General features: G+C 45.0%; 1 protein-coding gene across 4 annotated transcripts in view; it reads right to left on the bottom strand.

The window, feature by feature from the left end:
- Positions 1-6,946: 6,946 nt before the first annotated feature.
- DDC (dopa decarboxylase) overlaps positions 6,947-17,621 on the bottom strand; it is a 106,920-nt gene continuing 96,245 nt past the window's right edge. For all 4 annotated transcript variants that reach the window (XM_045389133.3, XM_005549583.5, XM_065541961.2 and 1 more), the window contains exons 12-15: positions 15,949-16,047; positions 13,455-13,556; positions 9,493-9,711; positions 6,947-7,349 (exon numbers count right to left, since the gene is read on the bottom strand). In XM_045389133.3, coding sequence (XP_045245068.2) covers positions 9,511-9,711; positions 13,455-13,556; positions 15,949-16,047 — 402 coding nt within the window. In that variant the 3' untranslated portion in view covers positions 6,947-7,349; positions 9,493-9,510. The remainder of the gene's footprint in view (positions 7,350-9,492; positions 9,712-13,454; positions 13,557-15,948; positions 16,048-17,621) is intronic.

The following is a 17,621-nucleotide window of genomic DNA, read 5'->3' as shown; positions in this document are numbered from 1 at the left end:
GGTTTCAAAAGAAGAGTGCTGTATTTTGATTAATTTAGTGAACTGAATTTTCAGACACAAGTAACAGAGCAGCCACTCAGTGGCCTCTGCAGTAAATAATAATGTCAGATCACATAACAAGAAGACTGGAAGTTGGCAGGAAATCTGGGCCTGATGACTCAAAGAAGTCGTGAAGGACCATCTCTTCATTCTGCCACCTTCTCACCTGTGGATTTTCTTCCCTAGGCTTGTCACCTCATTGTCGAGAGATGCCCTCACAATCCAAGCCAGGCAGCCTCACACGACCAGATCTAAAACACAAAGAGGGAGCCAAACTGAGAAAGGACCTTTTCCCTCTGAACACTTCTGTCTTGGAAAAAGAAAATGTTTCCCAGAAAGCCTCCTAGCCTTCCTCTTACATCTCCTTGACTAACTGGGACCCGGTCCTCTGGATATCCTTTCCTGAGAAAGAGAGGGTCTGGTGCAGGGGATAGAGAAAATGACTAGCAACTACCAGCAAATGATATTTAAACACAAGATTTAAAGAAATGCAAGGCACAAACAATTTGAAGATTTTTTTTTAAGTTTTTAAAATCTTGACAAAATAAAAAGGAATTGGACAATGCACTTTAAAAACTAGAAGAGGTTTCACTGAAAACAACAACTCCTAATTCATTTCATGGCTTAGATAGTAATAGAAAATTAGTTTATTCTAATTCCATACTTTATCAACTAATTTTAATTATTTTATAATTACCCAAAGTATGTCATGTAGAATGAAAATAAAAGAAAATGAAAACAGTTATATCAAGGCCAAGTCAGTTGTATGTTTACTGGCTATTTAGAAATTTCTAAATACGTGTATATTTAGAAATGACAATATAGATACTATTTGAGTAATGTTAGGGATGGAAAGTTATGTCTTCCCCAAAGTTTGTATGTTGAAATCCTAAGCCCAATGTGATGGTTTTAAGGGGTGGGGCCTTTGTGAGGTGATTAGGTCATGAGAGTGAAGCCCTTCATAGATGCGATTAGTAAGTATCCTTATAAAAGAGACTCCAGAGGCTGGGTGCAGTGTCTCATGCCTGTAATCCCAGCACTTTGGGAGACCGAGGCAGGTGGATCGCCTGGGGCCAGGAGTTCAAGACCAGCCTGGCCAACATGGCAAAACCCTGTCTCTACTAAAAATACAAATATTAGCCAGGTGTGGTGGTGGGCACCTGTAATCCCAGCTACTTAGGAGGCTGAGGCCTGAGAATTGCTTGAACCCAAGAGGTGGAGGTTGCAGTGAACTGAGGTCGTGCCACTGCACTCCAGCCTGGGGGATAGAGTGAGACTCTGTCTCCAAAAAATAAAATACAATAAAAGAGACTCCAAAGAACTTTCTAGGCCTCTTGCCACCACCCAAGGATGCAAAGAGTTGACAGCAACCTGGAAGAGCCCTCAACAGAACTCGACCATTCTGGGACTGTGACTTCCAGCCTCCACTGTGAGAAATAAATTTCTGTTGTTTATGAGCCACTCAGCATATGGTACTTTGTAGAATGGGCAGGCTAAGACAGGTATTTAGCAATTTTGGGTGATTTTCATCATCAAAATTTTCATGATGGCATTTTGGAGAATTCACATAAACCACTCTCTTACCCTCCTAAAAGTATTGCTCAAATACTGAATTACATTTGTGCTTGCCAGAGTTAACTTTTTTCAACAAGTAACACTAGCCACTTCATTTTGTGCTTTTGATACAAAAGCATTTCCCAATCAAGCGGCTTTCATCTTCTGGCCTGGTTGGCAAAAGTGTAACTCACTTCTGCACCCTCTCTGAACCCTAGTCTCCTCATCAAATGTAAAACAGGAATAAACCTTTTTACCCTGGAAGCCATTATAAGGATTATTATCAACATCAGATATAATTCTTAAATTATCAAAGCAGTTGCTGGCATGTGGCAGGCACTCAACAGAAACCATGTTGCTGTGTTATTTTTATTGTTACTATTAATACTCCTATTGGGATTGAAACCCTTGTGCCATATCAAGACTTTTCCATCTTTGACAAATGAGACATATTAGGACAGTATATTAATGATATGGAAGAGTTTAGTGCTTGAGCTATTCAATTATTAAACTTTGCTTCCAAGACCACAGACTGGTGGTATATACTGTGTGTGTGTGTGTGTGTATGAGAAAATATGCTCTTCTTTCTTCTGGGTAGAAGTTGTTGAGACTTCAAGGGAAGAGGTTTTCACCTACAGCAGACAGTGCCAGTTTTCTTGGTGTGAGGGATTCTGGGAGATGGCTGCCCATTTCCATATTCATGAATTTTATAAACATTGTCTCAGATAAATGCCAGTGTACACTTCAGTGAGCTCATTTGTTTTTGAGCAGAGGGGATAACACAGCACTAAATAATGTGCCTCCCTGTCAGCCAGGAAAGTTACATTCTGGAGATGTGTGTGTCGGTGGGTGTGGGAGGCAGGTGGTGTTGAGGAGATAGGGAAGCCGACAGGACAAAGCTCAGAGGGAAAACAGCCCATCTAAATCCAGTTCTTTCTCTGGGGGATTCCCTGTATGTGGATTTGCACTGACTTCCAAACCTCTCAGCTCCCTGACTCACTGGTAAGAAAGAAAAAAGAACCAGAATTGAGGGGATGGTGTTCCAGCCCTCCAGCAGAGAAGTAAGATGTGTGGGCCCAGGGTGAACCAAGTGCACAATTTTAGTAAAAGATCTGTATTGGCCACACTGAATGAATCATAAAGGGATGTGAAGAGGCAACCTCTGGCATCATTGTCATAAACTGAGCTGGTGACGGGGGAGGTGGTGTCTTCCTTGTGTCAAAAGACAAAATTATTTACAGATCACATTGGCTTTTATTCATGATTCATAAATCCAGTAGCCTCCATTCTATAAAATAGAATTAGAGTTCCCACTGGGCAATGGCAGAACAGTGGTTTTGTAAGGTTGGAACAAGGAAACAGTATTTTTGTAAAGGTTGATTGGTTAGCATCAGCTTACTTCAGACCACTTTTCTTGTCATGGTTAAAGCAAGTGGGACTTCCTTATTACTCTGACTCAGGTAGACTTTGCTCTTTCTGATGGGTTGCTGTGAATCTCTTGTTTTCAAGAGAAACTGGTCTATTTGGGGACCACCAGCTTTCTTAAAGTTTCAGCTTGATTAAATGGCCCTTAGCATGAGTGATGCCACTTTAGTTTGGTCTGTTGGGACCTAGTGCAGGAGCTCACTCCAAAACAATGCCCTCCCATAATTTTTCTTTAACACCTGAAATGGGGCAGAGCAGGGACGGAAGGAAACATTTGCTTGGGTCATCATTTTCCTCAAGGACTGAGCTACCACTTGGAGTCAACACTTCTAGGTGCCTCCAGTTTGGTACAGTATGTTAGGGGTTGAATTGCATCCCCCAAACAGATTTGTTGAAGTCCTAACCCCTGGCACCTGTGAATGTGGCCTTATTTGGAGAGAGGGTTGTTACAGATGTAATCCAGTTAAGATGAGGTCCTACTGGATTAGGGTGGGCCCTCATCCAATTGATTGGTGTCCTTATAAAGAAGAGGAAAAGAGTCCCAGAAGGAAGAAGGCCATGTGAAGATGGGGGCAGAGATTGGAGTGATACTGTCACAAGCCTAGGAATATCTGGGTTACCAACAACTTGACTTTGTAGACAGCGTGGCCCTGCCAACACCTTGATTTCAGTTTCTGCCTCCAGAACTGTGAGAGAACTTGTTTATGTTGTTTGAAGACACCGAGACTGCCGTCCATTGTTCCACAGGAAACGAATGCCCTGCATTCTTACAGCACTGCAGCAGGATGGTGGAGTGATTAAGAGCAGGGGCTGTGGAGTCAGCTTTCCAGGTTCAAGTCCCAGCTCTACTGCTCACGAGCCACTACTGAGAATTGTTCAGAATCAACCCAGCTGAGGTCTGAAGATCATTTAGACCGGAGCCTGGCCCATGGTAAGCACTGCCCAGGTGCCAGGTGTTATTATGGCCGGGCTGGCCAGTTCTTCCTCTTAGGTTGCCTTGCTTAGAGTTTGGGAAGGAAAAAATAATCCACCTTGTTGTTGTTTTTTTTCTACCATTTTAGTCTGCTTAACCTTACTGTTTCATATATTAGCCAAATTGTCTTATTTTACAGGACAATGGAATCTCAGATATACAAGGAAACTGAAGAATTTTCTAATTTTCAGTCCAATCTCATGGACTGAAAAGTCAGTCTCATAGAATAATGACTCCGATTTCCCAACCCTTGGTTTTTTCCTATCTCCATTTGAGCACCCACCATGGAGGAGAATTCACTGCCCTGTAAGAAAACATTTTCCACTTGCTGATAGGCTGACTTCTAAGTTTTTCTTCGTATTGAAAATCTGTCTCTCTATCTGTCACTTTCTCTTTGGAGCTAGAGAGGAGACTCTTCAAATTAAAGGGAGTGTAAAATGTGAAGACAGCTGCTGAGTCCTCTTTGAGTCTCTCCTGCGAGACAGTCTTCCATTGAGAACTCTCCTGGTGTGACTTGGCTCGTTTCTCACAACGCCTGGGGACACATCCATCTCATAAATGCTGGGGTCTAGATCTCACTTTGACTTTGGAGCACTTTGGGATTCATGAGGTCTGCTGTAATACAGACTGCTCTGTTATCTTCTTCTTCTTTCCTCTACTATCCGTTGTACGTCTCTGCTCTGGGGAACCATTCACAAGTTTCTCTAAATTGGTAGCTCCAGATGTATCTAGTTTATGCAAGCAACTTATGCTCACAGTGCTTTCTTATTAATGCTTTTTCTACTACTTGGATTTCTGAATTAAGGGGTGCAGGTGTGGAGTCAGTGGATATTAGAACTGCCCTCCCTTGGGGTCTTCTCCCCTCTAGTTTCTCTTTGAACTGTGGTACACCCTCATGATGATCAAGGGGCCACCCGGTGACACCTGCTCCCCTCTTTATCTTGGACTTTCCTGCAGGCTCCTTCGTGATGGGCATGTGGTCAGCCACAATGAGATTCTCCAGGTTTACAGAGTATTGCTGTTTGCTGGATTTTAGAGGAGACATGTGATTCCAGGACAGATCTTTCATAACAGCTGTTAGTTGTGTCTAGATAAATCTGGGACTTTCCCAACACTAAGCAGGAGGGGCCTGTTATCCGGAGATACCAGAGGTCAGTAAGGAAACATCTAACTCCAGTGCCAGCAGCAGTTTGTGCACTCTTTTCGACACTAACTTGAATATGTATTTAAATAAAGATGCTCTGTATTGACCACAGATTAGTCTGAATAATCCAAAACTTTAAAAACTTCCCCACATTGGACTATTCAGCGATGGTCTAGGGGCCAAGACTTTACCTTGGTAGGCAAAGATGGGGCTTCACCCAGAAGAGAATAAATGTCTTCACTGCCAGTTGCCTTCAGAAATGGTTAATCCTGGGGAGCAGACAGCATCTTTTGCAGCATAGTTTACTGGGCAAGAGCGTGGACTCCCATCCCAGTTTGGCCACTGACTATATGACCTTGGGATAAGTCACTAAACCTCGCAATGCCTCAGTTTTCTCACTTGTAAAATGGGCATAATAATTGGCCTGCATCATAGAATTTTAAAATAAGTGTTAAATTAATACTTTAAAACACATATAACAGTGCCTGGCATACAGCAAGTGCTATGGGTGTGTTCTTGTTAAATAAACTGGGAGGAAGTTCTTCTTCCTGTTTCTAGGGCTGGGGAATTCAGATCTGAGAACCACTTTATGGAGGAACCTGGAGAAGTCAGGAGGTGGGGTGAACTGCCATAAGTTACCTAGAAATGAGCAAGAAATCAGACAAGCTTTTCTCTCTGTTGGGTCTGTGTCTATGGTGACGTCTTAGACTCTCCATCAAAAGGATCCAGCCAGTTCGGAGGGAGGAAATCTTCAGTCACTTGCTGGCCTCCTGCCCTGCTTCTATACAGCATCCCCATTGGCCCCTGACACCCAGTCTCCTCCCTCCCATCAGGTCTCAGCGATCTTTCTGAAGTATGTTTGTGGATAAGGCTGGATGAGCCCACTAAAGCAGAAAGCTGGTATCAATGATGTTGGTGGCTCACACTGGAGCCCTTGCAGCAATCTTAACTCAAGGGTTGAAAAATAATCTTGTAAAATTTAGACATCCCAGCCTCAACTCAAGCAGAGTGCTCCACACTCCACTGGTCCTAACAAGGGTGGCCCCTGGTGGGCCCCAAAAACAGCCTCTGTCCCCACATCATGGTGGAGGTCAGGTCTTAATTTGCTGTTGGGTAGAGAACAAATGACCTGAATAAATTAAATGGGAAACTACTTGGCATCTGACATATTTCCAGATTTTTGAGTAATAGATCATATCATTCACTTAGTTCACATAGATATCGGAGGTCTTTGAAATTCAAATATACTTACTAATAACCCAAGGACCCTTTCTGAGAGTGCCTTGATAGTTCTATAGTCTTCAAAGGACAAGAACTCATCTTTGGATTAAAACACATGTTTCTAAAAGCAGAATGGTTCCCAATACAGATAGTAAACTTAAAGTGAGATTGAGTAAATACCACATCCTTGTCGGAATTTATGTTTACAGAAGCACTCTTCAGTTGCTTATCAATCATGATACTATAGGACAGATAGACTTGTCAGACCAGAAAATCAAGACCCAGAAAGCCAGAGAATCCTTCCCATCACAGCAGAGACTTCAATCTCATTGCTCCAGGTTGTCTCTTGATTCTAACTTTATTTCCACAGAAGTTGAAGTCATCTCCAAGTAAAACTTCTGTATTGTTAATGTATCCAGAACAGTGCCTGACATACACTAGGCACTCAATGAACATTTGCTGAATAAATTAATGCCGTTTAAAAACATCCCAAGGATGCTGTATCTTTTTCTACTTTGGAGGGAATGTCTGTATCACAAGAATAAATTTGATACAACATAGAACAAGATGATCATCTGACACAATTACTATTTCACTTGAATTGTTTATTAGGCATTTAGCCACATGACAAAGGACAATTTAAAGACCACAGATATAATTTCAAGTTGCATGAACATAGACTGCCCTGGAAAATATGTCAGTGAGGCTTTCCTGCCACTTCTGATGGCTGCAAGAACATGAAAATCTATGATGTTTTAATCAACAAAAATCACAGCTGATGAATAAAAGCTATGGCCACGAAGATTAACTTTTTATATAGCAAATAATATTTCTTTGTTGATGAGACACTAAGCAGACAAAATCACAGCCCTCTGGATAACTTTGGAGAAAGACATGGGAAGCCACAGACAGACTCGGTTCCACGAAGCCAGGATGATATTTATTTGCTTCTTATTCCAGTTTTCAGGTATATCTCGCTTCAACTTTTGATTCCTACAGGGAAAAAAATAGCATGAGCATATGGCTCCATTAAAAAAATAAAGAAGAATTGCATGTGCTTCTTATTCGAATATAAAGAATGAATATATAATTTCCCCAAAAAACAGAGACAATTGTGCAATGTCAAAGAGTTTAAACTTAATAAAGGAATTTTTATTGCCAATCTGGCTTCTCTGATGAAAATTGTATTAGTGTCAACTAGAATCTCTGCCTAATTTTCTACCTCTGTAAAATATGATTAGTTCCTACTTTCTCTCAGAACTATAACCACATTAATATGATGTAATAAACTCAAATAAGTACAAGTAAAATCAAAGGATTAAGATTTTTATTGTTCTAATCTGTCCAAAACAACATACATGCATTAGGACTTACTATTGTATCACATATCTTTTTAAAAATTGAATTTCATTTTTACCTTTTGAATATACAGCAAATATAATGACCCCAGAGAAACTGAGACTCTGATGAGAAATACACCTTTGTTTCTGATAAATTTTCAGAGCTACGCTCTCCACATATGTTCTTCTAGGCATGTGTCAACAAGATGCTGATATGATACAGGCTTATGAGATAGATGCAAACATGGGGTTGCAGAAATGCTAGTCGGGAGCTCTTGCCTGATAGGGATTTGTTTCGTATGGAGCTTACGGTGGTACTTCCCTCCCCTCACGCAGTCTTATGCTGAGAGCAATGGAATAACTTCAACATATAAGCCTGTCCCCACTACCTGCCAGAGATGCTTGAGATACCACTTTGGAGTTGCTCTGGGTCAGGAGGTCTTCCTCAGACCCCAGGTCTTTCTCAGTTTATGAGTGGGGAAAGGCCCTGGTTGCACCAGGGAAAGGACCTGGTTCTCAGGGTACATTTTGACTGAGAAGGTAGTTCTTTGGCCTCAACTTTCAGGAGCCATGGACAGGTCTATCACATATATGAAATATGATTTTCAACTTCTGACTTGTTGAGCACTATACTTTTTCAGATACTCACAATTAAAATCAATAGCAAAGAAGATAAAGTTGTAGGCAATCAGGAAATGCATTACATGACTTATAGATTCTAAATCCCCCACAAGTTGTAATGAACGAGCCATTGCGAAAGGAAGAGGGAGAGAGAAAGAGAAGCAGACCCTAAGGAGGGATCACAGATGTCTTCCACCAAATGGGACAAAAAAAAAACCAAAAAAAAGACAGAAACAGAGAAAGGTAGACATATCCCAACAGGATGACATTCTTAAGATAACCTAATGAAGAGACTTTCTAAGGTTGTCTGGGTTCCCAACAACATAATTTTAAATACCCTTCATATTGCCAACACTGCATTTATTTAAAATGTGTGCTTTGTTTTTACAAATTAACTGCATGCTGTCTACAGGGTTTAGCTGTGAGGGGTTTACCCCTCACAACTGCAAGAAGTCTGGTAATTGAAACACATCCTTTCTTTAAACCATCAAGAATTTGGACGGCAAGTCGTGAGTCACAATAAATTCCCTTTTTATTGTTTTCATTAGTTCTCTAAAGGTCACCAGTTTCTTATATGAGCTTGTTATGATAGTAAGTTATCTCAACAAATGCTGTTTGAAGAAACCTAAAGTATTATAGAGATGGATGTAAGAGAATAAATAGTAAAAATCTAAATTTTAAAAGAATTATTAAAATGTATGATTCCTTCTACTTCTCCAGAATTAACATGATTTTCTCTTCCTTTTTTTTTTTTTTTTTTGAGACAGAGTCTCGCACTGTGGCCAGGCGGGAGTGCAGTGGCACCATCTCAGCTCACTGTAACCTCCGCCTCCCAGGTTCATGCGATTCTCCTGCCTCAGCCTCTGGAATAGCTGGATTACAGATGCGCGCCGCCACGCCCAGCTAATTTTTAGTAGAGATGGGGTTTCACCATGTTGGCCAGGATGGTCTCGATCCCTTGACCTTGTAATCTGCCTGCCCTGGCCTCCCAAAGTGCTGCGATGACAGGCATGAGCCAATGCACCCGGCCTTCTCTTCCTTATTTTCAGGTAAGACAAATGCACCCTGGCAGCATTGAGTGGCCAGGTTGGGCCTGTAGCTGGGTCTGGACTCCAGGAGGACACTCTTGCTGCGGGACAAGGAGACAGGCAGAAAATGAGCCCAGGGCAGCCTACCTGCAGCTGGCTTCACTCCTACTCCCTCTCTGCTTGCAGCACGTCGGCCGCCAGCTCTTTGATGTGCTCCCAGGCCCGCTGCACATGGGCAGATTCCACAGTGCGAGAGCAGATGGCAAAACGCAGGACAAACTTGTCCCTGAGGTGACATGGAACCAAGTGGATTTTTTTGGCACTGTTTATTCTTTGCAGAAGAGCTTCATTCACTTTGTTGGAACCCTGGAGGGATTGAAAGAGAGGAACTGTGCTCAGGTCTCTGAGGACTCAAACATCAACTGGTCATGTAGGAAGGCCAGTGCTTGGCAACCTTGCCATACATCAGGAAGAAGCCAACTAAACATCCCCCTTGCATTTACGATGTTACAAAATTCAACAAAATAATAGTAACGCACCCTAAAAGACTGCATGCATCTTCTCCCCACAGATAATTTCTCCATATTCTAATGTGCCATCAAAAGATGACCCTTCCATGGTGTAAGTTTTTTTAAGGAAAATAAAGATCCCTAGATATGTCATCTACAAATGTATGAGCTTAAACAGCAGAAGTGGGGTTTCTGATGGCACCAGGGGAGGAGTCTCTAAATTCCCACGGAAACATAGAAGAGTCTCAGCAACCTAGAAAATGAAGCATAATGGTCAAGCTAGTGCTAGAATCTGGGAAGAATGTCCATGAACCACAGGACCGAGCAACCATTGGTGCCTCTCCAGACGAGCACAGCCTACCAGCCTGGGGTAGGGGCAGAGGCCCCACCCCTCCCACTATACTAGAGATGGAAGCCTGGTATCAATCAGCCAATGGGAAGCCCTTGCTGTCCCGCCTGGGCCCTGCTTCCACAGCAGCCAGTCTCCTGACACTTCACCTCCACCTCCCTTTGCTCCTCTGTCCTTCTTCTGATGGCAGGCAGTGACTCCGTGTCTTCTAAGCCATGGAGTCTTAAATAGAACTGAATGTGGGACACTGCATCCTAGTCACCGGAACCTCGCAGGACTGCAGTTCATGGCCCTGTCTTCAGAGTGGAGAAGCAGGCAGGACAAGTAGGAAGGGGAGAGTTCTATCTACCACATGGAACCACCTCAGATGAGCACGTGCTGGCACCTGGCACAGAGCTGCGCAAATCCCTTGGCCTCTAGCTATGGGCCTGAGCACCCTGCTCCTGTTGTGCCCAGGTAGACAGTGATGGGTCAGAGGAAATTTGGAAACCGTGGGTGAACACCATGTCTGCGTGAATCTGGATGAGGATTCAAGGATGAAGATAGAGAAAACAAGAAATGATGGTTCCAAGGGAATGGAATGTTACCAAAAAGACTCAGCATGAGAGCAAACATCTGCAAAGTATAGAGCACAGAAAATAGGAAACAAATTATTTAGGAAAAATGTGCTTGCCATTTTCAAACAGACTAGATAGGGCAGTACTTTCATGAAGTAGAGGCAAGAAGCCTAGCAGAGGTGGGACAATGACAATGAACAAAGTAGGCTGAGCGCACACAGATGAAGACCAAGCAAGTACTAGCCGTGATGAGGATGGAGGGAGAGGGACCATGATGCCATAGCAACATCACATCTGCTTTAGTAAAGAGCCACATGACGCACTGAAGCATTCAGCATGAGGGGCCTGAAATTCAGATTGAAGAGGATTAGACCAGGAGAGAGTGAGGCCAAAATGGCAGACGTGGAGGCAGAAAAGTGAGCCACAGTGTTTGACTCATGTGCTTCCTCCAGAAACTGGATTTGCAGACTGGAGGCACAAGCAAAGGTTTACAAAAGGAAACATTTGTCAGCTGAAAAATGCCCTGGGCTTCCTGCACGAGAGGCCTCACTATATGGCATGAGAGAAAAATGGACAGAAACCAGCACATAGATGGGTTTGGTGGCCTCTATAAATTATGCAAATAAAATAAAAGCCACAACCTTGACAACATTATGCTAAGTGAAAGAAGACAGTCATAAAAGGCAATATGTTGTATGATTTCATTTATACAAATGTCCAGAATAGACAAACCTACAGAAACAGAAAACAGATTAGTAGTCCTAAGGACGGGGAATATGGCATGACTGGGTGTGGGGTTTCTTTTCAGAGGATGAAAATGTTCTAGAATTAGATTGTGGTGATGGCTGCACAATTCTGTAGATACACTAAAAATATTCAAATGTAGCCTTTTTTTTTTTTGAGATGGAGTCTTGCTCTGTTGCCTGGGCTGGAGGACAGTAGCACAATCTCGGCTCACTGTAACCTCTGCCTCCCAGGTTCAAGTGATTCTCCTGCCTCAGCCTCCCAAGTAGCTGGGATTACAGTGTGTGCCACCACTCCTGACTAATTTTCATATTTGTGGTAGAGACGAGGTTTCACCATGTTGGTCAGGCTGTTCTCGAACTCCTGACCTCAAGTGATCTGGCCTCCTTGGTCTCCCAAAGTGCTGGGATTACAGACGTGAGCCACCACGCCCGGCCCACATGTAAACTTTAAATGAACAAAGTGAATTATATCTCAATAGAACTGTTAAAAAAAATAGAATATAAAAGTCCTAGAAGAAAACTGTCAGCAAAAATAAGAATGAAAACAACTGCTTGACAGCAGATGAGTCTAATAAGTATGATGCCAACACCAAGGTTGGTTGACTGGACACATCCTGGACATGGATGGACTGAGGCTTCTCCCACAAACACCCAGAGCGTGTCTTGCCCTCTTGGTCCTCTGTGCACCTCCCAGGTCTCATCACTTGTGCTCTTCCAAGAGCTCAAGTCTCCTCTCCTGCTCTGCTACCTGCAGGCTTTCCCAAGGCTGCAGCTCCTCCTTGCCTCAGAGCTCCAAGTCAGGTGAGGCAAAAGGACATGGTAGGTGGAGTGACAGTGCCACACTCTGATTGGCAGCCCCATGACAATGACACTACCCCAGCCTGCTCCTTCTCCTGAGTGTCTTTAATTTGAAAAAAGAAGCCTCCTTGAAAGGCTTTAAATGATTGTGAATTTAAAGCTACCTCGGTCGGGCACAGTGGCTCACGCCTGTAATCCCAGCACTTTGAGAGGCCGAGATGGGCGGATCACGAGGTCAGAGTTTGAGACCAGCCTGACCAACATGGTGAAACCCCATCTCTACCAAAAATACAAAACTTAGCTGGGTGTGGTGGTGCACACTTGTAATCCCAGCTACTCAAGAGGCTGAGGCAGGAGAATCACTTGAACCTGGGAGACGGAGGTTGCAGTGAGCCAAGATTGTGCCACTGCACTCCAGCCTGGGCAACAGAGTATGAGACTCTGACTCAAAAAAAAAAAACTCATAAAACAGACAGAGCATTAGGTCTCACCTGGCTCTGTGCACACAAGGGAGATTACCAAGGGGCATGTGTGCAGTGCATCTTAGAGCCTTTTTGAGAACTGTATCATGATTCTCAGCAGAGATGGCTTATGCCCTAACCTGTGTGGGCCAGCCTGCCCTCACCTGGTGAACATCGGGTGAGCAAAATAACAGCACACCACAGCACAGTGTCAAACAGACTCCTGTGTGGGCATCTTGTAAAGGTACGCAGCCAGCAGCTCTGGGATGGGGCCCAAGACTGACTTTTCTAAGGAGCTCCCAGGCAATGCTGATGATGCTGATGCTGTTGATCCACAGAAGATGCTTAGATTAGTGAAGCTATGGACAGGCCACTGTCCTCCAGGGAGGGCCAGTGGCAGGGGTGTGGGATGGAGCCTTGGGGATGGAAAAAATGGTAAGGATTCTGGGACCAATAAGCTGTGTAAGTGAGAAGTCTCAGGGCAGGCTTGAGGAAGCGGGAACAGCCCCAGTGCATGGAAGCAAGGCTGTGCAGCGTGGGGCAGGGCAGGTTGGTGGACTGAAGAACGCAGGCTTTGCTCTCCCATCTCTGGAGAGCCAGGGCCAGTTTTTGAGCATGGAGGTAATGGACGACACTTTCCCCTCTGTCACATTCACAGAAAATGAAGAATGGAATAGATGTAGACAAACCTTCAGCCGAAAGCAGACAAGCCCCAGAGTGACTTCCGCACAGATTTCAAAGCGGGGATCCTGGAGCACCAGTGACTCAAACTCATGGGACAGCTGGACGTGCTTGAAAGAGGAAAGGGAAAATCTGTTTCTCTCATGGCCACTTAATTCAGGACTTAACTACCTAGAAAACCTTATTAGACTGCACATGTATAATTCATTTAGTTGCTCTTGGCAATTTTCCTCAAGTGCTTGTACCATTCACTGACCAGCTGTTCCCAGGCAGGCTAAGAAACTCATTGCCTGCATTAGCAAAGATCTAGTGTCTTCAGAACACCAACTGTCATTTTCTTCTGTTCATGGGACTATTTTTATCCCACCCAAACTGTCTTTTATAATGTTAGAATAAACACCGTGAGGAGGTATTTGAGCATTCTGGAAGAGACAATGGCTAACGCCCATCGAGTTGCTCCTCTGTGCTTCCGGTGCCAGCGCTCACCACTGCGGCATCTTCAGGACAACCCACAACACAGAGGATATCGTCATTATCCCCATTGGGGAGGACCTACGGAAACGCCACGCCATTGCGGGCAGTGGGTGGCTGGGACCAAAACACCTGTCATACGAGCGGTTCCTCGTCAAGCCACCAGAGGGCGCCAAAGACCTCGGCCTCATGGGCGATCCCGAAACCCGGTTCCCGCCCAGGGAGACAGGCTTTGAGCATCGCTGGACTCTGCTCCTAAGGCAGGCTTGGGTCCCCTTTCAGAAAGAAGTGGGGTGTGTTTTAAACAGGAGCCAGCATGATCATAACTAGTTGTCCTTGAGCTTAAACATGTCATCATTGTGGAGAGATAAATCCCTGATTTTTTGGCTTTCTGTCCCCCCAAAAACTGAATTCGTCTCAAATGGGGAGAGGGGCATTTCCTACCCGTGAATTCATATACATACTCCTTTCCCAGTTTTCGCCCCCAAACGGGTCCTCATAGTGCTCGGCAGCTCCTGGAACTGTCCTCAGGGAAGCTTTGGGAGTAGACAGTTCATGGCACATCCTAGGTGTTCTACAAAGCTTGCAAATGGATGTGTTTTTATACGCTGTGCCACAGAGGATGCGGCTGGGGACACCTGCCCCTGCACTGCTGGTTGTAAAGTGGCAACAGGACTTAAAATGGAGGACTGTCACCATCACTAAGGCTGAATATCACAGGTGTGCTTGTTCCCATGAAGCCTGGGGACCTCTGTCCATCAAGATGAGGCCACAGCTTAGGAAGGACACCGGGATCAGAGGGAGCCAGCAGAACAGCAGCAGGCCTTCTGCAGCTGGCTAAATGGGTGGCTCTAGGCAGGTCCGGGCTCATATTCAAGACTCAGTTTCCTCATTTTTTTTTTTTTTTTTGAGACAGAGTCTTGCTCTGTTGTCCAGGCTCTAGTGCAGTGGCATGATCTCTGCTCACTGCAACCTCTGCCTCCCGGGTTCAAGCGATTCTCCTGCTTCAGCCGCCCAAATAGCTGAGATTACATGCCTGCCACCATGCCCAGTTAATTTTTTGTATTTTTTTTTTTTTTTTTAGTAGAGACAGGGTTTCACTATGTTGACCAGGCTGGTCTTGAACTCTTGACTTCATGATCCCCCCGCCTTAGCTCCCAAAGTGCTGAGATTACACGCGTGAGCCACCACACCCAGCCAATTGTTTTTTGGGTTTTGTTTGTTTGTTTTGTTTTGTTTTTTTAAAGCAGGGGAGTGGGGCTTGTAGCTGATGAGTGGTTCTCAAATTTTAGTGCATAGAGAAGGTGTCTGGTTTGCTTGTTAAAACAGAGGTTGCTGGGCCCCACCACAGGCCGGCACTGCTGGTCTGGAAGCATGTCTGAGAACCACTGGTCTAGGGAATATCTATCTTATTCTGGCAATCTAGGGGAGAAAAACACATTCATTATGTTGTCATGATTGCCATTGCTCAATGAACTTCATCCTTGGCTAGATGTGGCTAAAGCACAACCTATGTGGTGTTTCTACTGTGACCATCTTACTGGACCTGATAACCAGCAATCTGTATGAAAGTGACTTAACAGATCTTATAAATACCCTCATCTCAACAACCCAAACTACAGTCTGATTCTTTTGCCGTGTATTTGCTTATTATGACATTTGAAGGCCGGGCGCAGTGGCTCACATCTGTCAATCCCAGCACTTTGAGAGGCCGAGGCGGGTGGATCACCAGAAGTCAGGAGTTTAAGATCAGCCTGACCAACATGGTAAAACTCAATCTCTACTTAAAATACAAAAATTAGCTGGACATGATGGCGCATGCCTGTAATCCTAGCTACTCAGGAGGCTGAGGCAGGAGATTCGCTTGAACCCAGGAGGCAGAGGTTGCAGTGAGCTGAGATCTCACCATTGCACTCCAGCTTGGGGAACAAGAGTGAAACTCTGTCTCAAAAAAAAAAAAAATGAATTTATTTCTAAAGTCCCGAAAGACCTCTGCAATTTTACCCAGATAAATAATAAAAACAAGGTCACCTTGCGGATATAAGCCTGCAGTCCTTTGACTCCATACATCCTAAATACAAACCACATTTTCAAAGAGCGAAATCTTCGGCCCAGTGGTATCTGCCAGTGCTGAAATGAAACATGAAACGGACCATCAGTGAGGAAGATATTAAAAGCAGGCTTCCTTTTCGGCTCACTGGCTCACCTGTTTCTCTTGGAGGCAGCCGATTCCCAGGCGGCCACCCTGCTCCCACTGCCATGGCCTGTCTTGGATAACAGGGCCCTCAGTGATGTGGGCAGAGGCTTTCTTTGGAGATCTCCAAGAGAGAGGAACACAGACAGGGACCGTTGACCTGGGAGCCAGCAATGGTCATTGTTTTCATTCAACAGATCTTTGGGGTGTGCACAGTAGGGCCAGACCCTGGGCTGGGCCCTGGGGTTCTGTGGTGAGCAAACAGGGAAGACATGGCCCTGCCCCCAGTGAGCTCACCATCCAGTGGGGATAAGGGGGTAATTTTCATTGATGTCCTTGCCTAGGAAGGAGGGAGCCAGAACCCGCTCTTGTCTGCCACTTCTGCCCTGGATGTTCTGGCACTGTTTTCTAGAGCAACAGTGGTTCCCTTTTGGTCCCACTGATCACCATGGAGTGACCCCAAGTTCCCTCACCAGAAGACACAATGTGTGTCTCCATGCTGGGCTCCAGAAGCTTTCCCTGTCCTTCCTCTGGTTTTCCCAGACCCAGTCAGCTGACTGACCCCCACACTCTCTGAGGGATGGAGATGTGGTGAAGTGAGCAGGGAAGGACTGGGATGGGGAGGCTGTTGGGAAGTGACCATAGCAGCCCTGCATGGTCATCTTAACAGTCACATTCTATTTCAGCTATAAAGGAGATGCTGAGGAGAGCTGAGCCAGCTCCCTGCTGGGCCTGGGTGACACAGTGCAGCCAGGTGCAACACTCGAGCTCAGCTGGACCACCTGCCGGGTGGAACTGCTTAGCCGGAGTCCTGAGTCCCACACTGCTCCCCGGAAGGAGGGCTCACAGGTGGTTCTTAAAGTGTGGGTGAAGGCCGGATGCGGTGGCTCATACCTGTAACCCCAGCACTTTGGGAGGCCGAGGTGGGTGGATCACCTGAGGTCAGGAGATTGAGACCAGCCTGACCAACATGGTGAAACCCCCTCTCTGCTGAAAATACAAAAATTAGCCTGGTGTGGTGGCACATGACTGTAATCCCATCTACTTGGGAAGCTGAGGCAGAACCCGGGAGGCAGAGGTTGCAGTGAGCCAAGATGGCGCCATTGCACACCAGCCTGGGCAATAGAGTGAGACTCCATCTCAAAATAAATAAATAAATAAATAAATAAATAAATAAAATAAAGTGTGGGTGGAATGAATGAATGGCAGCTGCTTCTGAACACAAGAGAAGCAGCTCAAGGGCCCAGAGCCAGAGTTCTGCAGGAGCTTCTCAGGTCAAAAGGGAAACAGAGACCCAACCTCTGACTCAGGCATTCAGCATGGTTCCCCCCAGTTGTATGCCAAGCCCTGCCCGGTGTGTTGGCACATTATCTCCTTTGAGCTTCCTAGCAGCACTGTAAATGAGGGTTCGGATCCCTACTTTCTTGGAGCGAAAGCAGGTGTGGACAGTGACTTGTTCAATGTCACCAAGCCAGCATGCGGCAGAGCTTGAGCTGAACCTGCACACACA

This window comes from Macaca fascicularis, chromosome 3, assembly GCF_037993035.2.
Source record: "Macaca fascicularis isolate 582-1 chromosome 3, T2T-MFA8v1.1".
Taxonomy (NCBI): domain Eukaryota; kingdom Metazoa; phylum Chordata; class Mammalia; order Primates; family Cercopithecidae; genus Macaca; species Macaca fascicularis.
The sequence above is the reverse complement of the archived record's forward strand: the minus strand, read 5'-3'. Positions and strand labels throughout refer to the sequence as shown.